Genomic DNA, 27,653 nt, shown 5'->3' on the forward strand with positions numbered 1-27,653 from the left:
GTGGAAGATTTCGGAGATGCTTAATAATGTTATTGATTTGCGAAAATTTATAAATTTTGAGGTTTTTTTCAAAACATTTTGGATATAGTCTAATTATAAAAATAAAAAATTTTAATCCATCACAGTTGCCTATATTAAGTTCTTTTTATTTTATAATTTTTTTTTAAAAATAAATAATCATTAATCATGTTAAACTATACAATACTAGTAAAGTTATAACAATTAGCAAACAAGTAGTAGATTAAAAAATTAAGAGGAGAAACATTTTTATCAAATTTAAAAAATTTATTTAATTGTTTTTTTTTCTATAAAATTAATTTTTTTCTTATTAAATAAAATAATATATTTTTGATAATAAAAAATCATCTATAGCCAGTTAAGTGTTAAACTTTATTTCTATCACCCAAAAAATCAATATATAAATGATAATCTTTTAGAAAATATATTATTGCTTCAATATAATAATTAAATAAAGATTAATTAAAATGTATAGATTTAGAAAATATATTTAGATATTGTTCTAGAAACGTTCCGAAAGCTGGAACGGAACAATTTTTTTTGACCGGAAGGGGAACGCAAAAATACTCTTATTCCAGGTCCCTGATTACAACTCATAATATTTTATGAGACCTGAAGGTCAAATTACTAGGCCTAGCTCCACGACCGATTTCCTGAAATTTAATCATTTTAAGGCCTAGTCCGGATTTTAAAAATTTTGGCTGTATATTAAAGATAGTTTTAAATGATATTAAAGAAAAGTGGTTTCAAAGGGAATTTGATATGAGGAATGAATGAATCTTAAATGATATTTCATATGATTTTCAGTAGGTTAAATGATAGAATTTTATAAAATTCGGTATGGGTCAACTTATTGCTTTAGGTCCATTTTCTTTTTACAAAACTTTAGATCACCACTGTAATTTTATAGCTAAGTCCCAACCTTTCATAGTAGTATTCCCAAAATGAATTTATAGAAATTTTTTTTTATAAAATTAAAATGTTAATATTTTCATTTTAAATATTCAATTTACTCATTTCATAGTTAATAATATTTTATTATTATTAACTTCGATATTTACAAATTTATACTAATATAAAAAATTATTAAAAATTATTTCTGCATATATTATTTTAATGATTTGGCCTAATTGAAATAGATGAATTTATTTATCATCATCATCTGATAAGGTGGGCAATGATTTGTCGAATCCATTTTTTCCCAATAACCAATAAGTTTTCATTAATCCTTTTCCCTGTATGATTAGAATAAATTTTTATTATTGAACGAACATTCGGCATTTATTATATATAAATAAATTGTTTAGATATCTAAAATATAAACCTTAATTTGTATATCTCCGCGATATTTTATGTCAAATCCGCCCAGTGCTTCTAATTTATCCCGTAGTGTCCAACTTATATGGATTTTCAAAGCTTAATTATAAAATTATTAATATGATATAACAGTTTTTTTAAATTTAATAATGGCATTTTTATTGAATTCCAAAAAAATGATAAAATAATAAAAAAAAATTCATAATCATCATAAAAATAAATAAATGTATTTAAAAAATATATTGGGGTTTGATATTGATTCATTATTTGGTCATGGCAAATATGGATATGTGTTGACCATAATATTTTATGTGTGGATTTTTTTTAATGAAAATCCTCTATACCCATCTAAAATGACCCTGGTTACACAAAACTATAACGAATGGGATTTAAACATCCGATTGGTAAGGAGGGCACTATGGGGGTTTTTCCGATAAATGTTATTATGGACGTTTGGTCCAATTATTGTAGGCATTTGGCTATATAATATTTTTAAAAATTTTCACCTTTTTTTTAATAAAAATATTTTTTTTCTAAAAATTTTGAATGATCATTATTTTAAAAGGTTATTAACTTTTAGAAATGTTACTTACAAATTCATATGTTATCTACATTTTAGATGGGAAAAGGGGGGGGGGGTTATTAACATAAGATGTTACCAAAACAGGCAAATTTGCGATGGGGGATCCCTCCACCTGGTTACGCGCGTGCCTCCGAAAAAGCTAATCATGTTTATTTTTTTTAATTGAAAAAATATTATAGACTTCGGCGCACATTTAAGCAAATTTAATCTAGGAGGATAGATTGAGTCATGTAAGAGTTATTCTAACTGTGGGTTTGTTCATATTTAGACCAATTAGTTCCATAATTGATGAAATTTCCCCATATGTATAGTTAAAATATTTCAAAATATTAATTTATGATAAAAAGCCAGACGTCCCACAAAGAATGAAAAGAAAGTGATCTTTATAGAGCGTATAGTTTTGGAATCTATACCGCTTCAGAGTTCATTCGGAATTTTTAAAAGCTTTAAATCTAGATTTAGAGTAAATTTAAGCCCCTTTGTTTAATGATATCCTATTGACAATTGCTAGTTTGAAGAGAGATATTAGACGGAACCAGTGATCAGAAGCAAATCCAATCTTTATAAATCGCAGAATGAATTAAACATATTGGGAGACAGATTTTCTTGACGATAGATTTAATAGATTTCACTAATTTCTATGGGATTTAGGTCTGCATATGTGATTTGACAAGAAAGTAGCAAATTTATATAAATAATGACAATTCAATACCTGTTTACTTAAGTAGATGGGCTTTTGAAAATTTAAGAGTATGAGTGAGAAGTAGTGTTGTTAAATGGCTCGTTTTGAGCCGATTTTTAAAAACGGCTAACTTAATACTTCATTAAGACAAATATTACCCAAGCCTGAAGATTTTGCTCATAGAAGGAACAAAGATTCAGACTGTCAAAATCTTGAAGCTTAGTCAATATTTATCTGGTTTAAATATTGAGTTAACCGTTTTTAAAAATCGGCTCAAAAGGAGCCGTTTAACAACACTAGTGAGGAGTACTAATTAATAATATTTAAAAACAATAAAATTTCCATTGATATTTTTTTATTATATTTTTTTGGGAGAATTTTTATCGCACACTATATAGTTATCACTTTGCATATTGTGATAATAACCTGAAATGATGCAAAAAAGCTTTAGGAGGCGATATTATTATTTTCATATTAAATTATCCAATTAATGAATGCTACGTTCTTATAAAGAAATATAGTAAGGTTATTTTAAGCGTAATCATACCTACTAGGAGAAACCGGGAGCTATGGAAAGTTTAAAAATAAATTCATAAAAAATCATAAAATTAGTTTAAAGAAGTACTGAATATTAGTGATCTGCATCGGGCCTAATTTTTCAAGCCCAGCCCGGCCCGAATTTTTTTATAAAGTTTTACCCGGCCCGGTCCGAACCCGAAATTTTTTTAAAAAATTTTGCTGGCCCGACCCGGCCCGAATTTATTTAGATATAGAAATGAATTCTTACAATTACTCAAAATAAAAGATATATGTTATATGGCGTCTACTTTCTATAAATAAAATCACATATTTTTATTTTACATAAAAAATTCAACATAAAATTGATAAATTTAGATATATTTTTAAAAAAATTTAAGGCCCGACCCGGCCCGAATTTTCTTATAAAATATTATGCCCGGCCCGACCCGAAGCCCGTTTGGGCCGGGTACGGGCCGAGCTTTCTTTTGCAGATCTCCACTGAATATAATCTTTTATTCTAATCCTAAGCAAGTATAATAATAATTTATCTAAAAAGTATAAATGTTCCAGCTAATATATAAACCTAGCTAGTTTACAAATTTGCTATATTTTTTTTAAGTTTTGGAGTATTTTGTTATTTTTTAAATTGATTATTTACTCTTTTAGTATATTTTGATATTTTAAAGATATTTTTTTTAAATTTAATAAAAAAAATTTTTCTAATTTTATATTATATATTCTTTCAGCCCATTTTTTAGATTTTCTTAAATTTAATTTTTCGTTTATTTTCTATGAATTTTTGGTTATGATTGTGTATCATTTCCATTTTTTTATTATATTTTATATCATTTATTTATAAAAATATATCTAATTTTTCTACCCATTTTTGCGTATTTAAGAATTGTTTTAGTTTGATACAACTTAATTTTTACCTGATCTTGAATTTACAATTTTTAATTTTTTCTATTAAACTTATATTTTTTATCCCTTTTGACCTAATTTTATATTCCCCTCTCCCATTGATTTTGCTTAATTTTTTATTGTCTTTTTAAAGTTTTATTGCCTAATATTTTGGGGATTCTCTATATATCACAATACTTGCTTCTTCTTCTAATTATAATTTTTTCGGTAAAGATTTGATAAGAATACGAATAAAACTTAGAGCACATAAGTCGAATTCGTTTCTAGTAACACATTTTTAGAGTACATTGAGCCGACCCAAGACAAAAAACAATCTATTTTATTGGCTCATGATTGATGCCAACTCATTTTGTGGGTCTTTCTTTCCTAATTAAAATCTGGAATCTAAATTCTAACAAATTGAAAATATAAAGTTGAAAATTTAAAAAAAAAATAATGAACACAAAAATATCTGGAAAAAATACATAAAATAATGTAGTTTAAAAAAAATGAAGTTAATTTTTTTAAAAATAAAATACTCAAAAATGGGTGGAAATAAACGCATGCGTAAATGAGAGTAATCAAAAACTTAGAAAAATTAAGTTACAAATTACTCAAAAAATGGAAAATATATAATAAAATCAGAAGAAAAAAAATTAATTCAAAAAAAATCTTAAAATATACTCCAAAATCTAAATAAAATTTACAAAAGAAAAGTTAGCTAGCTATTTATTTAGTTGGTCAGCTTGTAAACAAGAAGGCTAGTTTATAAACTAGCTAAGTTTGTATATTAACTGCTTTCTAGTCAAAAGAAAAAGTTTAACTATTTTTTAAATAAATGTTATCTCATTATTTTTGACCAGGGTTAAATTTTATATGGACGTTATTTTTTTACCAAAAATTAAATTTTACTCTTAGCCATCGCCTATATTATAGTGGGTAATCCAATTATATTATATAATTATTTTAAGCATATATAAAACGAAAAAAAAATAACTTTTATAAACTTTCTATTAAATTATTGTTTATGAAAATAAACAAAATTTTTATTCTACTAAATTACATACGAATAGAAATATGCTATACGTTTTCCATTCGATTCCATCCTTGAAGCGGTATTAACAGTATCACCAAATAAACAATATCTAGGCATGGTCAAACCTACAACACCAGCAGCGCAAGGTCCTTAAGTATGAAATATATAAGTTTGAAAAATATTAATCTATTATTACCTGTGTGCAATCCTATTCTTAATTTTAAACGAATATCAGGTTTGTGACGAATTATAAATGTGCCGGCGCTATGTAATAAGTCTAATGAAAGCGTAGCTATTTCGATAGCGTGCCTTTCTTCATTTCGCTCAGGTAATCCACTAACAACCATATAAGCGTCTCCAATAGTTTCAACCTAATATCAATAAAACAAATAAAATTATTTCTATTTTTCAAACTATATTCATTTAAATAAGATATTCAAGAGTATTTAATAAAATACTTTATAGGCATCATAGTTTTGAATGACGGAATCAAAACAGGTATAAAGATCATTTAAAAAATCAACGACTTCAAATGGGGTACTTTCAGCAGAGATAGTCGTAAAACCGACAATATCACTGAAATATATTGTCACTTCTCCATAACTTTCAGGATCTACTCGTTTTCCCATCTTTAAACTATCAGCTACAGATCTATGAAAATTTAAAAATAAGTTCATGTTTAATCATAATAATTCGGATAGCTCTGATAATGTAATATACATATATAAGTGGGTTACAAGTTACAACATATCAACCACGAATTTTAGGGCGAAATATATTATTGCGAAAAGTTATTTCCGCGAATATAATATCACAAAATTACCGTGAAAGTATTTGCAAGAATTTATTACAGCGAAATCATTATCATTAATACAGTAATGCGAATGTATTAGCGCGAAAATAATATAACAAAAGTATTACAGCGAGTGCATTATCACGAATGTATTACCGCGAAGGCAACAGTGCTAATGCTTTTTCGCTAATGCAAGTGAATTACCTCAGTTGCAATACCAGGAAAGCAGTTTAGTGAAAATTACATTTTTATATTTATCGGCCTTTAGATACTTAATAGAACCAGAAAATGAACATAAAATCGAGTTTGGGTCAAAAAGGATATTTCGGAATTAAAATGACTGAGATTAATGCCAATAAATTTCAGAAGCAATAAATCCTTTCCCTTCTTCTATTGGGTGTTATTTTTAAAATATATTTCAAATAATAATAAAAATGAATCCATATCAAAGTAAAATAAATATGGTGAAGTTGTTATATCGATACATTTTGGTAACAGGGAAAATAAATAAATATAGAGGCTAGTCGGCGCGAGGGACTTGCCAGTTTAGCAGATTTAATTTTAAAACCAGAAATTTGGAAATGTAAACTTAATTATGTAATAACATTCTATAATATGTATATTTAAAGCTAAAAAGATTTTTACCACTCACTATTTAAAAAAAAAATTTATGATAAAATGTGTTTTTTAGGTAAAAATGAAAATATTCTTACAAGACAATATTAAGCGGCATAAAAATATGAAAAGTTTAAAAATAATGAACATAAGAAATAAAAACCCTCTCTTCTTATTTCCTAATAATCAATCATGTTTATATTTTTAGAAGGTATTAATTATTAGTAACTAGAAGCTAGTAGATCAGGGCTAGTCTGATTAATTAAGTTATGCTTATATATGATTTATTTTAATAATATAAAATAAGTATTCATTGGTTAGTATTTTAGATTTAAATCAATTCTGTATGATAATGCAATAGAAATAGGAAAATATTATTAAAAATTTTGCATATTTTTTAAAACTCAAAAAATGTCATATATGAATTATTTATATACTAATGGTATATTATATCAATATATTGCCCATAAAAAAATAGATTAAGAATTAAGATTTAACAAACCAATTGAATCTACATCCTAAATAACAAGTCTTATTTTTTTGAACAATGATTGTTTAAAGAGAGTTTAGCGAGGTCGTTTTTAATAATTATAAACTCATGTCATATATAATCTCAATTCAATTTCTAAAAGTAAAAAGATTTTATATTTAATTGATTTTCTCAAATATAACAAATTTACTCAATTATATCTAAGCCCCTTAACGGGATTCTGGGGGGAGGGCTCAGCCGTTTAGAGATATGGACCCACCTCTAAAGAAAATTCCTAACTGCCACTGCCATACTTTTTTTTTCTCTTTAGCTTTCACCTTTGTAAGCTCTTTCAATATCTCTCTCCACTTTATGTTATTTATACTATCTCGTTTATCTAATTTATACTTCTTCATATTGGCTCTAACTTTATGGCCCCATTGAAGTTTTGGCTTCCTCTTTTACGTTTGCCCATCACTTCCAAACTCTCAACCTTATTTCCTATGTAGATCATAGGCCTTCTCATTGTATGCCCATACCACCTAAGTCTGTTTACCATTATCTTAGTCTTAATGGGCACTACCTTTAAACTTCCTAGTATTCTTGTACTTCGCACCTTAACCTTTCTTGTTACCCCAGCAATCATTCTCATCTCTATAGTTTGTAGACTTCCCTCGTCTGATTCCTTGGTTGGCCATGTTTCCGAACTATATAAAATAGTTGGTTGTACTATGGAACTGTAAATTTTTCCCTTTAATTTGTGTGGGATTCTTTTGTCAAATAGCACTCCAGATAAAGATCTCCACTTTAACCACCTTGATTAATTTTACTCTTTATCTCTTTCTCTATTGTGCCGTTTGTTTGTATAGTGGAGCCCAAATATCTGCAGCTTTCAATTGCCGATATCTGCCATCATTTAAATCAAAGCTCCCTGTTTCATCTCCTATCACCATATACTCCGTTTTTTCTCTATTTACTTTTAGTCCGTGCTTTTCTAGGATATTTATACAGCTCACTAATCTTTCTTTCATTTCATCCTTGGATTCGGCAAGTATCAATAATATCATCTGCAAATATCATATTCCACGGGATTATTTGTGGTAAAGACTGTTCTAATACATCTATTACTGTTATGAAGAGAAGTGGGCTGAGAGCCGACCCTTGATGAACTCCCTCGGCTATTGTGAAGCCTGTTGAAGTACCAGTTGCGCTACGGACCATTGTTGTATGACCCATATAATATCCTGTATTATTCTTATATATTTTTCGGGAACCTTGTTGTGGCCTAGCGCCCACCAGATAAGTTTTCTTGTGATCCTATCGAAGGCTTTTTCTAGATCGAGAAAGACCATGTGTAGCTTGTTGTTTATTTCCCTGTAGTTTTCACTCATTTGCCTAATTGCTTGGATAGCATCAGTTGTTGATCTTCCAGGCATAAAGCCAAACTGAGTCTTTCCCATTTCGATTATGTCTCTTAACCATTTTTTTATTATTTTTTCGTAGAGTTTAAGACAGTGTGACATTAGTTTTATGCCCCTGTAATTTTTACAATTGTGTGGATCCCCTTTATTTTTGAAGATAGGAACTAGATAGATTTGCCTCCATTTTGGAGGGATCTCTTCATTTCCCAGTATTTTATTGTAAAGATTTGTGAGGAGATGTATAGGCTTTTTATTGGAATATTATCTGGACCCCTAGCTTTGTTGTTTTTCATATGCTTGAGGCATGTGATTATCTCTTGTTCTGTTATTGGTTGTACAAGGTTTTGAGTTAAGAAGCTCCTGAAAATATTATTTCCATCTATTCATTATTTCTTTTTCCTTTATTATCAGTTTCCCATCTTTATTTTTGATTACTTTCGGAGCTCCCTTTATATACCTAGAATTCTTTTCTCGCTGTTTGGCTAATCTGTATATTTTATTTTGCCCTTCTTTGGTATGTAGTTCTTCATACATGTCATCGTATGCCATAGCTTTGGTCCTAACCACCGCCTTTGTAGCTATTCTCTTGGATTTTTTGTAATTTGTCTTATCATCTGGGTTTTTGGATTAGTATCATATTTTATATAGGGCTTTTTTCTCCTTTATAGTAATTTGTACCTCTTCATTCCACCATCATAATTCTTTGTATGATTTGTTGCCTCCCCTTGTCAAACCTAATGTCGATTTGACAGTGTCTATTAATCTGAATGAAAGGTCTGTCCACATTTTTTCACTGACTTGTGAGGAATCTATTGTTTCAATGTTTGCATTGATTGCAAAGGCATCTGTCATTCTTTTTAATTTACCCCATTTGATGTATGGTTCAAGTTTTATCTTATTTTGAGTGGATTTATTTGAGAAGTGTAAATCCATGACTAGTAGCTTTGTTGCGAGGCGATATCTTCTCCTGGGATGACTTTGCTGTCTATTACATCTTTTAATCTTCTACGATTAGCTTGTAATCTATCTGTGTTTTCCTTATACCACTTTAATATGTTATTAAATGACTGTCTTTTTTCCTATAGTAGGTTTTGGTTAAGGCAAGGTCGTAGGCATGCGTAAATTTCAGTACATGTTCTCCTTCATCATTTCTTTCTCCGTATCCAAAACCACCATGATGCCTTTTGTAGCTATCTCTTGCTTATCCCACATGTGCATTTAAGTCACCATCTATTATGATTAGTTCATCCTTAGGAATTTCCATTACAGCTTCATCAAGGATAGCTCTAAAGTCATCTTTCTCCTCTTCTTTGCAACCCGTTTGAGGAGCATATACTGAAAGGATGTGTAGTATTGATTGACCAATGCAGAGTTTTATCTTCATTAGTCTATCAGAGATCCTGTTGACTTCTAATACTGAGGAGGTTAGATCTTGACTGAGGATGATGTTGACACCGTTCCTATAGCTAACAATTCCATAATAGTACAATTTAATATAATCTTCTGACCTTTCCATTTCGTCTCTTGCATGCACGCTATATCAACATTTCTTTTGTTCAACATTGATTCCAATTCTCTCGTCTTACCTTTAAGTGTCCCAATATCCAAACTTGCTAACCTTGTCTTCTTTGATTTGACCTTTATTTTACTTTTCGCAGGATGGAGGTCAACACCCTGCGCGTCGCTTGGAGGGAACGCTCTAGCTTTCATATTCATATTTTCATTTGTGTCCTTCATTTTTGTTTATTGGACAAGTATTCTTAGCGCTCGGCTGTCCAAGCCTGTCGATGACCGGGGTGTCATCTCTAAGCTCCGAAATTCATCCTACCATATGTCTTTAAACATCAGTCTTCGAAGAAAAACCGGAAAATTTTTACGTTCCTTACCAGGATCGAACCTGGGACCTTCTATTTCCAAACCTACATCATAACCCACTAGGCCACCCCGGCGATGCCACTGCCATACATGCTTTGAAAAATTAAAATTTATTTTAGACTCTTTTCCGAATATATTAAAATTATTTTTTATTTTGACACCATACCCATTAGTACTTGTATCAATGAAAGAACTTTTTTTTTCTTTAAGAAAAATAAAAACTTATCTGAGAAGTATTACACTTAAAAATAGATTGAATGGGTTAGCGCTACTTAATGAGGATAAGGATGACACTAGCACAAGTAAAATAATTGAAAAATTAGCTCAATCCCAAGGAAGATTAAATTTCACATTGTAAATTTATAATATCTTTCTTAATTATATTTTTTATTACACCATATTTTTTTCATAAATACTTTGTAAGTTTATATATATTCAATAATTTTTTCTTAAGAATATTTGTGCTTTATCTATATTTCCAACATTTAATTTTCTTAAATATAACTTAAATTTATATATCAATTTTCAAATGTTTAGAGAAAGGGAGATCCGGTGGGGAAAATATAATGGGTCCGGCAATCCCAAAAGGTAATAAAATGATAGTTTCCGAATATTAAGAAAATAAAAATATATTAATTGATGAACTCCTTATTATAAAGTATATCCACAAGTACCAAAATAATTTAAATATTTTATATTAACCATTTGTATTATAAATCACTATTGCATTCATCATAATGCATTCGCGAATATACATTCGGGTAAGCGGAAAATATCCCCAATAATAATTCTTAGAAAATAATTCAATTGATTTTTTCAAAATTTTAAAATATATTATTTGAGGATTTTTATTCCATGGACATATTTATAGGGAATTTTTTCTCTTATTTTATTAATTTTGTAATTTTTAATATCTTAAAAAACGGGGATTTTTTTTCCGGGGAATTATTTTCCTAGATTCATACATTCACTATAATGAAGAGATAGTGATTTCGCTCTAACACATTCCCTATATTATTTTCGCGGTAATGAATTCTCTATAATGGATTCGCAAGAATGTATTTTCTAAATATATTTTCGCGGTAATTAACATTAACTGTAATGCACTTGCGATAATACATTTCGCGGAAAATATTTCGCGGGATTGACGGAAGCGTTTTATAAATAAACATAAAATTGAATTTAAGTTAAGTTAAATATTTATAATAAAGTTTATATTTACTTAGGTAACATTTTTTCAAGTAATGCTTCCGTTTTTTTTCTCTCTTCTTCTAATTGCATAGTTCGTTCTTGTACTATTTCTTCTAAGTTACTCGAGTATTTTTCCAATAATTTAAACATAGTATCAACTATGTTGGTTTTTCTAGAAAAAATCATGTAATATAATTATTCAATGCGAAAAAAATTTGTAAGAAAATTTACTCATTAAAAAAACCTACATTATTTTTAATAAATTAAAAATCTTATAAAACGAAACCTTCCTTGAATAGTAGTTTTTAGTTGTTCCAAAATTTGATTAAAATCTGGTCTCATATTAGGTGGTTCTGCCCAGCATTGTTTCATTAACTGAATAGCTTGTGGTGGCGCATCTTGTTTTGATACGTTGGGACGAATTAAAGGAGGAGGTTTCTGAATTTTGCGAAGAATTTCTAAATTATATAATTTATATAAGAAATTATTTTTAACATATTTACCTTCCGTTGTGATGTTGCTATTATTAAATGGGGGCCCTCTTACTATTAATTCTTGCACAATAATAGCGAAACTATATATATCACCGGATTGTGTTCCTTTTGCCATCAAAATAGGATCTCTTAATAATTCCGGGGCAACCCACAATAAATCTGATATTATACAAATAATTTATCTACATATGAGTGATTAATATACCCTCCAGACTTTTTTCTATACGAAAATCTTCAACTTCCGATAAATATGTCATACCATAACCCGTTACTTTCAAAACCCACCTACTATCAATAACACAATTCCTTGATTTTAAATTTCCATGGCATCGTATAGGACTTGAGTGAATATATCTCATTCCCTTAAAAAATATTTTATATCATCATTTAATATTTTTTTTCTACTTTGGCTAAATCAGTTAACAATGAAACCTTAAACTGCCAATCTAGTTTGATATTTTCTGCTTTGATAATGTCCTGATAAAAAATATATTATAGATAATTAAATAAAATAGTATACTTCTACACTTCCGCGACTACAGTATTCCCAAACTAGAGAATGAGGTGGTTCTGGTTTCAAATATATACCAATAAGATTGTTAATATTCTCATGCCTTAAATCTCGTATCTTTTGAATTAAAAAAATGTTATTATTCAAATAAAATAGACAAATTACCATTCTTAATACTCGCATTGTTTTACTCTTGATATGCGATCCTTTGATTGGAGTAGGTCGAATTATGACGATATCCCCCTAAATAAAATAATATAATGTAGAAACATTATACAAAATACCATATATCTGGCTAATTGGAATCCTTGATGAGGACCCAATACTGGAATTGAATTGTTCAATTTACTTGATGCAGAGGTATTAACATTTTGCTTGTCTATTTTAATAGCCGTATTGATTAAGGTACTTTGATTAGGAGATATCGCATTTGTAGTGGCTTTTAATAAATGACCCGAACCATTTGCATCTATTTCTTTGCTCTCATTAGCTATATTTTCTGGCTTGGATCCTTCTTCAATCTTAAAAAATTTAGATATACATTATATGTGCTGTGTATCTAATCCATATATATTTGTCAGAGGCCTGTAAGCCCGGTCTAACCTTAAGCCCAGCCCATATTTTAATTTTTTTAAAATACCCGGGCCGGGCGTAAAATCTTTTTTTAAAAAATATCCGGACCGGGCCATATAATTTAAACTGAATATTTTATTGTCATTATTAACTATAAAAAAAAATAAATGTAATATATTCTAAAAAATCCTGGCCAGACCGGGCCTGAAAATATAAAATACGGGCCTAAATCTGGACCGGGCCGTGCAAATGGTACATCTGCAGGTCATATTTATATTAATATAATGATCATACTATTTTAGATTTGAAATTGGTAATGGACAAATTATTGAAATCCAGATCTGATGGCAAAATTATAATCTTATGTGGTCCCAAAAACATTTGCTTAAAAGACATTCGCTTTCTAAAAATAATTTTTTTATTTTATAAAAGGTTAAAACATTTAAAAAATATATTTTTATGTAACTTAAATTATAAAGATTCTGTCAATCATTAGCCAACGGAAATTTGCCTGTTTTCCTAAATATCATAAGTTAATTTCCTCCCTACACCCTCTCCCCCCCCCCACCTCTTTGCAAAAGATTTGTATACCGCATGTCACTATTTAAACAATAATTTAAAAGAAAAATTAATAACTTTTTAAAAATAATCACTATAATTTTAAGAAAGAAAGCATTTTAATTTTTGGAAAAAGTGAAAAAAAACAAAATTATTTTTTTAAAAATATAACCCGGCCAAAGTTTTACATCCAATGAAGGGAGCCTAAAACCATCTAATAAAATTTACGGAAAAAACAGGGCTAATAATGCCCCCCCCCCTTTTTAGCAAAATGCTGGCTGCTCTACGTTATCAATTACATTTGTTAAAATAGTTGCATTTTTTATAAAATGTACAAACATAAATATTCATTTTACAGCTATTATAACAAAAGAAGTTAAGAAAAATTATTTTACTTGATAAAGAAGAATATTGAAAATCCTAGAATACCGCATAACAACACACTGAAAAATGCTACGCTTAACTCTTCAGCGGGACCTAAATTAATTCCCAATAATATACGTTAGATTTATATAAGTGTAAAAATTGAATAGAATTTATATTAATTATGTATTAATAAATACAAACCATCTAAATCCTTAATGTATTTCTCTTCACAAATTAACTTTCCCAATGATTTGTAAAAAAACAAGGATTCAATGAATTGCGTCTCATTGTTAGATAGCACCTTAAAACGTCTTTCGTTATTTATATTGGAATTATTTCTAAAGTCCTGTTGGATCGATAAAACTGTTCTAAAACTGGACAATTTTTCAATATAATGCATAACAATAAAAGAGGCTAGTATGAGGCCCTCTGAAGAAAAACGAGAATATCCTATTAAATCGGATTTTATTTCGTATATTGTATTGATAAGGATATCTGTTTTATTATCAAGAGTGGAATTCAACTTGCTATTAAAATTTGTATGGTTTTGTTTTATCGTGATCAAACGATTAATTGCTGCTTGTTTTTTGGGGGCATCAAGCGATTGAAAGTTGATATAATCAATTGCGGAAAAAAGAAAAGAGGGTATTCTTGTTAACTATTTGTTAAAATAAATAGAAACATATTTTTAAAATTTTCGCATATGATGTTAATTATATAAATAAATTCTGCATTGATAATTAAATTTTAATATATCACTTTTATCTGATAAAGTTTATATGACAAAAATATGAAAACAATGATAGGTTTTAAAAAAAATAACACCCTATATAACTGTAACTCTTTATCTACTCTATATTAACAAAATATGTGGACGATTATGTTCAGATTATATATTACAATATTTTCTCATAATATTTTCTAATGTATTAAGAAATTATCTAAACAAAAATTTGCTAAAGAATTGTAACAAACCCAGATTTTTTGTTATGGGCCAAAATTAGTAACATTTTACAAATAATACACCTGATTATAATCTATGTTATTAATTTTATTATCCTTAGCATATTTATTGTGATGTTTAATTATTTGTAACTAATATTTTCTTACGTAGAAATAATGATATTAAAAATTATTAATATTTTATAGAATATAAAACTATGAAATTTTATTAATTTATATAAAAACACATTCAAAAATAATATAAAAGCGCTTCATAATTTATCTTCATTTTCATTGAATTTAATATTTGGTTAAATCCCCTTTTTATAACAGCGTTTATTCTATTAGGCTTTGAATTTATTATATCCCCGCATGATTTCCCTGTTATAGAATTCCATATAACTACTATAGACTCATCTTAGTATAGTAGTAAGGCATATTTTAAATTGTATTTTTTTCATGATATTCTGTCTTTCAACTGAGTTTAAGTGATGGATCGATGTTTGCCCTTCAAAATATTTATTCTTCTATAGGGTAAACCTTATTAGATTTCTATGACATGGTGTCCCGTTTTGTTGAATACATTTGCGTCATCATGAAATGGATGACTAGGTCATAACGTTGATTTAACGTCTCTTAACATTTTAAAGCGTCTATTCTGTCGTTTACAAAAGTTAAACTTCCAACACTTTTAAAACTCATAAATTTCAAACGGTAATTCATCAGAGAGGAGAACGGGTTTTCATTGTTTATGGTCAAATTACTGTATTTAAGAGTCCATTGTAATATTATAATTTTTATATACTCTAGAATAAAGAGTTGGTAAGGCCCATAATGACAAATCAATAAATACCCTATAAAACGAATCCCATTTTATGAATTCCCCTCTAACATGTTGCTGCAGAAATCTCCTTTTCTATAAATGAAATCTACTCATAAATCAAATTCTGGATGCTTGCATGACGTTACAGGTATAATTTTTTTTTAAGATCTCTAGATTTTGTCTTATAAGTTCTTCCTTTAGAATTGTTAATTAACAAATTGGGATCTAGTAAATCTATTAATTTCTAAATGTTTACTAAATTCAAGTTCAAAAGAAAATTTTTCTTAGAAATTTCCTTGATCTTAAGATTCTTCTTCTTTTAAAGGCGATTTAAAAATATTATATGCAGATGATTAATTAGAAAAAAAATATAGATTTTAACATTTTTAGGATGCCCATTTTGATTAATTTACTCTAAAAAAATTCATAGCCTTAATATCTATGAGAAAATATTATTACCTACACTATAAATTCGCAATATTTCACTTTCTAAAATTGATATAAATGAAAACAAGATAAACAACGTATTCCTAGTATATATTATTAGCATTAAATATGATATTTTAATAAAATATTATCTATAAAGTGGAAGTGTAAAACCAGAAATTTTTTGAAAAATGCGAAGGAAAAATATATTTCCACGAAAAAATATTTTAAATTTATTTTCATGAATTTAAAAAATTTTTTAATATAATTTTACAAATTTTTAATATTTTTTTTTTGACACCTTGAGATCTTACCCTCTACTTTTAAAAAGATCTTGGTTAGGGTTCTGCAAAATTATGGAGGTGCGGGTCGGGGTTCACATTCCTGGTTTAAATTGATAAAATTGTTAAATGAAAAATTGCGAATGGACGAATATAAATGAAATTGGGTAAAATATAAGTTCCCAGTTTTTAAATGCACGCATTATAAAAAGAGAATTGGCCTGATAAGGTTATTTATTGAAAATAAATTAATTTCTCACATATTGCAACTTAGACTACCTTGTTATTGGTCAAATTCTAAAAAGAGTAGGTTTTTTTTATAATAATTAGATTGAATATATAGTGAAGGCGTTACGATGAGATCCCTGATTAGCCGGTAAATCGAATAAAAGCTTTTAATGATATTAACATTTCTTTCTTAATATTATTAATAATACTTAAATTACCAAGTTGGATTAAAGTTATCTATATTTCTTTTAAAAATCAAAAACGATAATTTTTGCGATCGTTCTGCTATTATCTATAGCGATTTCGATCACATTAAATTAAGTCTTAATTTATATGAATGAAATTAGAATAATTTTTTATCTTAAATCATTAAGTATAGTAGATATCAAATATTTTATTATTTACTTTCAATGCAGATACCGTGTTTGACTGTTCAAAGTATAATGACTCCCTGTCTATTTGATCAAGGAACCAAGCATTAAATTCTTCTTGTGTAATTCCGAAAAAGGGTATATAGGTTAAAATAAATAACGAGTTGAAAAAGTGCACTTTTGGGATATTATTTGTTTTTTCTGGATTATTTAAAGAGCCAGCATTAGAATCAGAATCGTTAGAGAATTCCGAAAAATCAATATTAAAGGAGTTAATTTTAAAACTGAATTCAGTTTCAAGAACTAATATGGATACTTTATTAGATGTGCCTTGGCTATCCACAATTTTACGATTTTCCACAAACTTAGAGAGTACATCGATGGTTTCATCTTGAATAGAGCTATGGAATATATCGCCTATTATAATTACACCTTTATTTATTTTTTTATAACGAATGAATTTATTTACTAAAGTATTCATATAAAATGTATATAATATTCATAAAGGTATCCACGATATTAACGGGGAGGGGAAGGCTTTTGGGTGGATTCCAATGTATATTATTCGAAATATATTTTTATTTGAATTTTTATAGTCTTTTAAATAGTTTTATAATAAAGATGAGAGTGACTTTAAAAAAAATAAAATTGAATAATTATTTTAAAAAAATTTTGGTTATACGCTACTTTTTTAACGGTTTTTTCCAAAAATTTTAATTATAACAAATTATTCGTTATTCGAATCGATTTTATTCGATTCGAAAATTCGCATTGAGTAAGAATAAGGGAAATATATTATTCGTCGAAATATTTTTTATCCATTATTCGATTGAATTATTCGAAATTATTCGTATAATTTGATTTCTTTATATTATTATCCTATATATTCCACAATTAATCATAATTATTCAAAACTATTCGTAAATATAACTTATTCATAAATATATAAAATTATTCGTAAATATAACTTATTCATAAATATTTTAAATTATTTGTAAGTATTTAAAATTCCTTGGAACATATTATTTTTTTACTATAATTAGATTGAAAATAGAAAAAATAATGAAGAATTTTTTAAGAAAAAATTTTTTTATTCAAATTTTACCTAAAATTCTAAATATGTTTAGTAGAAAAATTTTATATAAGTTAACATTTTAAAATTTTCATGCACAAGAAATCTTTCAAAATGAAATCACATATTTTTTAAATTCAAAGATTCATTCAAAACAATTTTTAAGATTTTTTCATACTCTGATTTTTCATTTTTGAAAATATTTGTAAAGAATTTAATTTTCGAATCGAATATTCTACGAATCAAATAGAATAATGTTTTTATTATGCGTACGAATACAACGATTCGTACAAATACGAATAATGTAAAATATTCGATTTTTTGTAGGTAAAATTATAGTCATTATTTTAATAACATATTAACTTGCATTTTTTTTAAATTTGTGTTTAATGACTAATTGGATTAAATCATATCTCGCATTCTTTGTTGTGGGGGGGAGGTTTATTAGCTTAAAATCATATTTACCAAAACTTACAAGTTTATGCTTATGATATTTTTAGCCTAACTCTGCAGATGAACACCCATTTATAATTTATAATTATATGTAGGCAGGGGGAAAAAATGAACATTTAACTGTTAGCCGGAGAAAAAAACGGTTAACACTCACAATTGCTTGAAAAATATACCTGTATCTTCATTACATAATTAAATTATAAAAAATAATGAATAAAAATTGGAAAAAATTGTAATAGAATTATGAAGCTTATTGGGTGGAAAATTGAATTCTCATGAATCAATAATTAGGGCAGATCTTTATTTTTAGGAAATTAGGGAAGGGAAAAATAATATTCAATAACTTTTTTTTTAAAATATATTTTAGAAAACTTTTATTACATTCAATTTTAAGGCTTTATATGTTTTAAAATTGGCTGTGAAAGTAAAGCGTCATCGTCGATATTTCGATTTTGTATTTTAAATACTTTTTGGCCTCGTATGTTCATTCATTTATTTGTAAAAGTCATTAATATCAGAAATAAGTTTATTAATATATTCTTTTTATCTAGTCTTAGCTAATATTATAGCCTTAATAAATTTTTAATAAAAAGATTTAAAAAGAGACAAAATTTTTATAAATAACTAAAACAAAACGTTACATCAACTTACTCATATTAATATAACGGTTACAGAGCTCTTCATTACAATTTTAAAAACTAATTATAACTTTTTGTCTAACTCTGAGCAATGATATTTTATAGTTTATAAATTATAGAGCGGCTCTTAAATAATTAGAATTCTATTAGTCATTGTTAATTTTAAAAAGAAAATTATATATTGATAATGTTTTTAAACTTGAGACCAGCCCAAAACCAGGATTTTTTACTTGCAGATTAACATTATACCATATTAGGCAAAAATTACTTCTGTAAACTTTAAAATCTGACAACTAGTTTAATATTATATAATTAGTAGATATCCCGTCAAAAATGACGGGGAATGAAAATTTTCTTCTTACTTTTATGCTAGATGTTACCTGTTATTTGAAAATAATATCCACTTTTTATTCTTTTTACCCCCTCCCCCTTCAGGCCAGGTTCAATCCATTAAAACTAAGTGCTATGGTTTGAGTAAAAATAAATTTAAAGCATTTACTTGTTAATTAATACCAATATTATTTGTTAAATATTACTGATTACTTATTATACCTAATATTTAATATTAAAAAAAAATCCCAGGCAAAGTCCAAAGCCATATTAATTATGAAAAATTCTTCCAAGCCCAATGAAAGATCAATAATAATTTTGATAGTTGAGAACTGAAATAAAATATTTAAAAAATCATACTGAATTAAAAAATACAATCAAAATTCAGATTTTCATGGGCCTTGGTTTTTGATCAGGTCAAGCCCAGGCCTGAAAAAAAATTTGTTTTGGGCCAATGTCTCTATAATTAATAATAAAAAAATTCTCAAGCGTCCAGGCTCATAAGAATTTTGAAAGATTTTCACCAAGCCTAGCCCAATATAATTTATAAAAATATTTTCCAAGCCCAGCCCAACCCATAATAATTTTATACAAAAATTTTCTCAAACGTGGCCAACCGATAGTAATTTTCAAAATTTTTTTCCAAGCCTGGAGATAGGTAAATCTCTAAAAACCATATCTATTTTTTAGTCTATTTTAACCCACTCACCCCAACCAAGGCCAACCTATTAAGACTAAGAGTGAATACTATTTTTTTGAATAAAAATATATTTGAATTAGATTTTACCTGAGGGCCATATAAATATTCTGTGTTAAATATTACACCTATGCCTAATATTAAAAAAATTCTTAAGCCAGATCCTCGCACTTGGTTTTCTCAAACCCGCAAAAGACCATAATAATTTTGACAGTAGAGGACTGAAATAAAATATATAAAAAGTCACTATGCATTTAAAAATACAATCAGAATATGAAAGTTGCATGGGCTATGGTTTTTGATCAGGCCTTGCCATGTCTTCAAAAGAAATTTTCAGGCCAATTTCTAGCCCATATTTAAAATTAAAAAATAGGAATCTTAGACTATAATAATTATTAAAAATGTTTCTCAAGCTATGTCCAAGTCCATATTAATGGTGAAAAATATTTCCCAAGCTCAGGAAAACCCAAATAATTTATTTTGATCCAGAAAAATAGGTCTGATGTAAGGGGTTTATAAGAATTAAATCTGTCTAATTTCAAAATTCTCATCAAATGAAGGGTAAATATCTGATTTACCTATGATTCTGTGAGCTCCTGTTATTTATATGAAATTCATGAATACTTATTAAAGTATCATTCTGACAATATGTTCATCCTAATTGAAATTTTAAACAAACCAAATGATTTATTACTTATTTACACAATATAAAATTAAATTTAAAAAATTGTTATTAAATTACAATAGAAAAAATAAAAAGATATGTCTAAGTTAACAATTTAAATTTTATCCAATATGATTTCCATCACATTTTTAAATTTTGATATTTCTAATACATGCTCACGGTATACATTGCAACAATTTTACCTCTTTTTCTCTTAAATTTTAATATTTATATAAAATTTATTAATAAAGTATATTTAATACCTAACACACAAACTTAATTCTCTTCAACCCCATCAGCTAGTATGGTAATAATAATAAACGATAGAATTTTAAAAATATCAGATATTAATTAATATCTATATAATTAATAATTAATATTTTAAATTTATTTATATTCAAGTTGGTGCATGCGTAAAGCATACGCCTTTGAAACTTTAATATAAATTAATAAATATTTTAAATTTATTTATATTCAAGTTGGTGCATGCGGTAAAGCATATGCCTTTGAAACGGGAGGCTTGTGTTCGATTCTCGTAGAGAGCAAAAATTAATATTACACTATATAGCCTCCTTAAATTTAAAAGACATTAGGGAGATACGAAAACGATCGTGTTATGATTATGGAGATTTGGGATATTTTCCCTTATATTAAATAAATTGGCGAATTATTCACTTTAGCATTCTCCTTTTTATTTGTTTTTAAAATTTTATACATTTGTTTTTTTTAAGAAATATTTTTCATGTTCTTTTTTAGATTTATATATAAATTTAATGTATATTAAATAAAAAAAGATTCAACATTTAATTAACAATACAAGGAGTTATTATTTAAGGCATACATAAAAACTGTTAATTATTATGATCTAGAATTATCAATACCTTATATATCTTAGAATATATATTTCAAATTTTATTTGGTGGAGTAGTTTTTAATATATAATCATTTCGTGACTGATCAGGGTTTGTGAAATACATCTATAATAAATTCGTAATTTTTTTAAAACTTTAGTTAAAAAAATTTCCAATTTTGATAAATAAATAATAATTTTATGAAATTTATTTTAATATCCTAAAATTTTTTTGTACTTAATATTTTATCTAGAGGTAAATTTTTTTAATATTTTAGAAATTTGGGCATAAGTTTATAATTATCTTCAACTTTTTTATTTAAGCATTAAAAAATTAGAATAAATAAATATATTATAAACTTATAGGTTAATTTAATCTTATATCAAAATAATAAAAAAAAATGGATATATTTATTTGAAATTGGAGTTTGTTAGACCCCTCTGGAGCATTTAAGTTATTTTTCACAGGTGTATTGAATGGTTAAAACAAAGAAAAGTAGATAATCTTTAAATTTAATGCAAGAAGAGATTAAAAAAGGGTGATTTGATTTTAATTGGGAATATAATGAAACTAAATAAGGGGTAGTTGATATTTAATCTTGAACCAGCATGTTAAATATAAATCAATTATTTTATGAAAAAAATTATATATATATAAATGTATAAAATAAAAACTTAAATATTAAGAATACAAAATTCTTAAAAGTTGAGAACAAAAAAAAATATCAAATACTCGAAATTATTCCTTAATGCTCAGATAAACTGAAGTAGTAAGAATACATTCTTGCAAAATATAAATGCTCAGATTTTAAAAAAAGTCTCAAAATAAAAAATGCTGAGACTAATAAATACTTCTTTTTTAGTACATCATATTAAATTATAGACAGAACAAAGGATAGCGAATTCCAAGAAAAATTCACAAGATAGTCGGTATCGCCTCTCCCCACGCTAAAAGCTATTAATCTTAAAAAGATTTATTAAGTTAAACTAACATTTTAGTAACTATATCCATTTTTTTCTTTGTTCCAATATTTGTATATACTTTATGGTCATAGAATTTTGGACGAAGTATTGATATTATTTTATAATAAAAAATCAATATTAAACATTTTTTTAATTGAAAAAAATAAGATAAAAAAATATAAATGAAAAAATGATAAAAATGTTCATCCCTAACTACATTATAACTTATTGTAGATACAAACATAAAAATTTATAAACACCTTTTAAATTTTTAAAAAAATATTTAACATAATATCTTAAAGAAAAGATAGATATTCCCAATATAAACATCAGAAACCTGCAGAGGTACCATTTGCACGGCTCGGTACAGATTTTTAAAAAAATATTTTATTTATTTTTAATTTTTATAGCTAATAATGGCGATTTAAAATATTTGGCTTTAAAATATACGGCCCGGCCCATGACTATAAGCATCAAATTTAAATATCTTGATTGCAATGTTAAATATCACTCTAAGTGGGTGGGTCTAGGTCATTTGGGTTAAAAAAATTTTAAACTGCTTATAACATAAATATTCAATATCTGTATTAAATAAAAGCTAATTAAAATATCCTTTGACAGAAAATCTAGTATTTACATTTTGTCATAATGGGTGAGATTAGGTTCGGTAAGTGGGAGGATGGTGGGGGTCATAACATAAAAATTTGATATGGGTATAAAATGATAATTAAAATATCTTTTGATCGTAATGTTAAATATCACTCTAAGTGAGCGGGTCTTGGTCTTGAGGGATCAGCAATTTTAAACTTTTTATAACATAAATATTCAATATCGATATTAAACTAATTAAAATATACTTTGATTAAAAATTTAATATATATATTCATTTAGTTTTAATGGATGAGATGAGATTAGGTTTGGGGGAATTAAGATAAAAATTTGATGTTGGTATGAAATGAAAAATAATAAAATATTTTTAATTGTAATGTTAATTATCATTATTATTTGTGTAAATAAAAAATAATTTTCAAAATTATGAATTTACATAACAACTATAATTATAAAATACATTAAAATATATGAAATTATATTCTGAAAATGGAATAAGGATGATTTGCTTGTAAGGAAGTATAACTTATAACAGAAATGAGAAGAATAGAGGCCATTTTATTTAATAATGTCGTTTTAAACTTATTAAAAGTTATGAATCATTGCTAATATAAATAAAACAGATCTGTTTGAATAAGTTGTTAGCAAATGTTTTTAAAGTTATGTTATAAAAAGTTTAAACAAAGAATTTTTCCCCTTATGACCTAGACTAGTCTTGTTAAGGAAGTCATCGACTTAGCCGAGAACTGCAACCAAATTTTGGGTTGAAAAAATTAACCCAAAACCGACTCGAATTAGAAACTCAGTTTTTTACTTGAGTTCAGAACTCGAATAATGGGATCTCTAGTCATGAACGTCTTTTATATATAATATTAATTAGGGAAGGATAAAAAATACTCTTATAGGATCATTTGAGTTTCCATTTTTTTTACAAATATTATATTTGATAAAATGATTTATTTTAAAAATGTATTAAATTCGAGCGGATTGATTATATTTATTATGTTTAAAAGAAATTGTATAGATCATTTATTTTATTATTCGAAAATTTTTAGATTTTAATTTATTTTAAAAGAAAAAAAAAAGAAAAAATGTATCATACCAAATTATTTAAAGGATATCGCCATTAGAGGCGATATCCCTAAATTTAGAATAAAATATTTCTCGTTCTCTGATGAATTCTGCAAGAGTTTTCTTATCAATCTATATTTTACAATTAAAAAAGGGTCAAATACATATTTTTCAAAAACTGATGCATCAAATTAAAAGATATATTCTAAGATAGATTAAATAAAGCTACCTACTGACGATATCATTTCAGTCATAATAAACCATTTATTTTATATTCAATATGAATTTAAACATCTTCATTAATTTTTATAATAAATGACTAAGGCCTGAAGGTCCATAACTGTTCAATTTTTTTTTAAATTCATGATGAGTTTAATATATTTAAAATTCTGACGTGGCCTAAAAATAATTTTTTTTTACAAACCCAGACCGGGGCAGTTAAATAAATTATATCAATTAATTTTTTCTGGAAAGTCATATAATAAAATGGAGCAATTAATATTCATTTACTGCTCATATTTTCATTTTACCTTTGAAACTATTCACAAAACGCAATAAAATTTTTTAAAAATAAGCTAGAAATTTTTTTCTAAATACCTGGGACCCGACCCGGCATGGGCTAAACTTTTTTCAAAAATATCCGAGTCAGGGCGGGTCTTGTATTTCAAAATCGAATATTTAAAATTGCCATTAGCATAAAAATTAAAAATGAATGTAATATTTTTTAAAGAAATCCTGGCCGGGCCTGAAAATATAAACCCAGGCCGGGCCGTGAAAATGGTACCTCTGTAGGTCTATGATATATATATAAAATAATTATATTTTAAAAAACATTCACCCATCTAATAAAATTATTTTGACCATTTAACAATTTTATAAGAGTTATAGGGTTAGTTAAAAAATTATAAAAAATCTTAATAAATCATTTTCCATAATATTATAATAAAATTGTATATAATCTTTATTTTCAATTAATAATATATTAAAACGATTTTTATCAGTGGTCTACAAATGGCTAAATTCTCAGGGGCGGCCTGGTGGAAATTTAGTCTTTGCCAGGATCACAATTTTTCACTAAGGTTTGCCCGGCCCGATATTTTAACCCGTAAGGTTATTTTTGATAAGGCAAACCGGAAATATTTGAAGTTGAACATTTATTTATAATATTGGGAAGTGGTTAAATTAAAACACTATACTTTATGTATTATCTTTTCTATCAAATATCAGAATTCATCAATAAGTCTAATACATGACATCAGATGTCCTATTTTTGTCAATAATAATTTGACCTTATTTGAAGATTAAATTAAAAAATAATAATAATGATTTGTCATCATTAAAATAATAAGTCAATAAAAAATATTATTTTAACAAAATCAGGTGATAGTATATTTATTTATAACTTCTAATCTCTATTAAGCGGGCCAGGCATCTTTACTTTTTGACTGGCCCTTTAATTTTTTGCCCGGCCCGGCCCAAAACAAATTTTCATTTATATTGAAATTATAGAATTTTCAAAAAATTTGTGCTGGATCAAAATACTTGATATAAAAAATACTCCATCCAATTAAACTAAATTTTGAATATATTTTGTTTATTTAAAATTTTTAACTACTGAAACCAGGCAGTAGAACTTACACGATTTTACTCTAGGGGACGTATCTGTCGTATTTGTAAATACGTACATTTTATATTTTTTTTGTTTACGCGAAATGCCAATCAACCGATTAAAATAAGGTTGATTGGATAGAAAAATTAGATGTAATATATTATATGTGGATTATTAGGATTATTTTTTTTTTTGTTGAAAAATTAATTTTTTTTTATAAAAATTACGGATATTTTTTTTATAAAGAAATGAATTTTCTTTTGAATAAAATTGTTGGATTTATATTGTAGTTTTATTTGTCTTTTGATTTGATAATTTCCTATAATTCTTGACGATTCGTTTTTTTAGAAAGTTTGATTAAGTTTCTAGGATTTGGTTGGGGTAGATTTTAGATAGGTTTTAGGTTGTGTTTGTAGTTTTTTTTAGTGGTGTCTTGTGACGCTGATAGTTTCCTAGGAGTTATTCGGTTTAGAAGGTAAAACAAAAAATTTTTAATTATATAATTTTTTTAAGAATTTTTGACTGCGCATTTGTACTAACCATTATACGATTTTGATAGAGAAGTTTTTATTTAAGGTGCTGTATTAATATTTTCTACAAATATTTAAATTTTTGTAATTGATTATTAGTATTAATTAAGAAATTTATGAGCAAATGGTTTATTTTTTCAGGCCTAGTGGGGAGCCTAGTTTTGGGGATAAGGTTCTCTTTTATAAGGATTTGGGTTATAAAGTTATGTATAAGAACTTTAATGAATTGGATTTAGGTAAACAGTTGATTACTGTAAGAATATTATTAATGATGTATTTATTGATTATTATATTGAAATTGTTGGTAAAAAGGGGTACTGCGGTACTGGCAGGCATGTATTGCAATTGGAAGAAGGACACTGCGGTGTCAGATGTTTATAAAAAGAAAATGGAGGAAACGTATTTTAATTTAATATCGGATATTTATGGGAAGAAAATAGCAGACTTGGAAAGTGATCTAAAAGATGTTTTAGAGGAAATCAAGGCTGGAAATGTTGGGGAGAGGTCAGATAGGATCCTCCTGGAAATGAAAGAAATGAAAGAAGCCATCAATGCGTTGATGAAGGAGAGCAAAGGTCCGGTTAAGAGCCAGGTGAGTGATAGAAATATGAATAAGAAATTTAATGATTACGAGGAAAATAAAAGATTTGTGGAAATGATCATTTGCCATCGTTGCGGATGGCGAGGACATAAAAGGGATACCTGCGTAGTCCCAGAGCAAAGGTTTAAAGATGGATTTCCGTTAAAGAGACCTGAAATAGGAAATGCTAATGTAAAAATGGTTAGTTTAAATGGGGCCAGATTATGTTTTAAATGTAAAAGGCCGGGACATGTAGCTGTGGACTGCATGGAAGTATCACGAAATTCGTGTTGACTATATGATTGCAAGGTGAATCATATAGGAGTCGGGGCTCCGAGAGTTCGGAAAAATTTGTATAATAAAACATTTAATATTATTAGTCGAAATGAGGGAAATGATAGAATTAAAATAAGAAATCATTCTCGTAATTTCTCTGAGAGGGAGGTTAGTCGATTTAGGTGGGAACAATATCCGAGGAATATTGTCCGTTATTCTCTTAGAAGGAATGTTAAGAATTTTATTTGGGAAAGATGTCCCACAAATCTTGTTAAAGGAAAGGTAATTGTCAGTAATAATAATTTGAATTCCGAGTTGA

At 26.9% G+C, this 27,653-nt stretch overlaps 1 protein-coding gene across 1 annotated transcript; it reads right to left on the minus strand.

The window, feature by feature from the left end:
* Positions 1 to 1,074: 1,074 nt before the first annotated feature.
* LOC135923399 (retinal guanylyl cyclase 2-like) lies at positions 1,075 to 13,370 on the minus strand. The gene is made up of 14 exons (XM_065458121.1): positions 13,292 to 13,370; positions 12,709 to 12,945; positions 12,590 to 12,667; positions 12,434 to 12,541; positions 12,319 to 12,390; positions 12,119 to 12,275; positions 11,923 to 12,072; positions 11,706 to 11,877; positions 11,451 to 11,591; positions 5,514 to 5,706; positions 5,252 to 5,426; positions 5,106 to 5,204; positions 1,343 to 1,434; positions 1,075 to 1,253 (listed from the first exon to the last, which is right to left on the minus strand). Exons 2-14 carry the CDS (start codon positions 12,709 to 12,711, stop codon positions 1,164 to 1,166), a joined length of 1,530 nt encoding a protein of 509 aa, XP_065314193.1. The 5' UTR covers positions 12,712 to 12,945; positions 13,292 to 13,370; the 3' UTR covers positions 1,075 to 1,163.
* Positions 13,371 to 27,653: the final 14,283 nt, after the last annotated feature.

Source organism: Gordionus sp. m RMFG-2023, chromosome 2, assembly GCF_954871325.1.
Source record: "Gordionus sp. m RMFG-2023 chromosome 2, tfGorSpeb1-WG-v2, whole genome shotgun sequence".
Lineage (NCBI taxonomy): Eukaryota > Metazoa > Nematomorpha > Gordioida > Chordodea > Parachordodidae > Gordionus > Gordionus sp. m RMFG-2023.

What these genes read in the sequence shown, in the direction of transcription:
- LOC135923399 (XM_065458121.1), bottom strand. An exon ending in TGTTAACTGATTTAGCCAAA is followed by an intron (nt 12,276 to 12,318) that starts GTAGAAAAAAAA and finishes ATATTTTTTAAG; the next exon opens with GGAATGAGATATATTCACTC. An exon ending in GCGGAGATATACAAATTAAG is followed by an intron (nt 1,254 to 1,342) that starts GTTTATATTTTA and finishes CTAATCATACAG; the next exon opens with GGAAAAGGATTAATGAAAAC.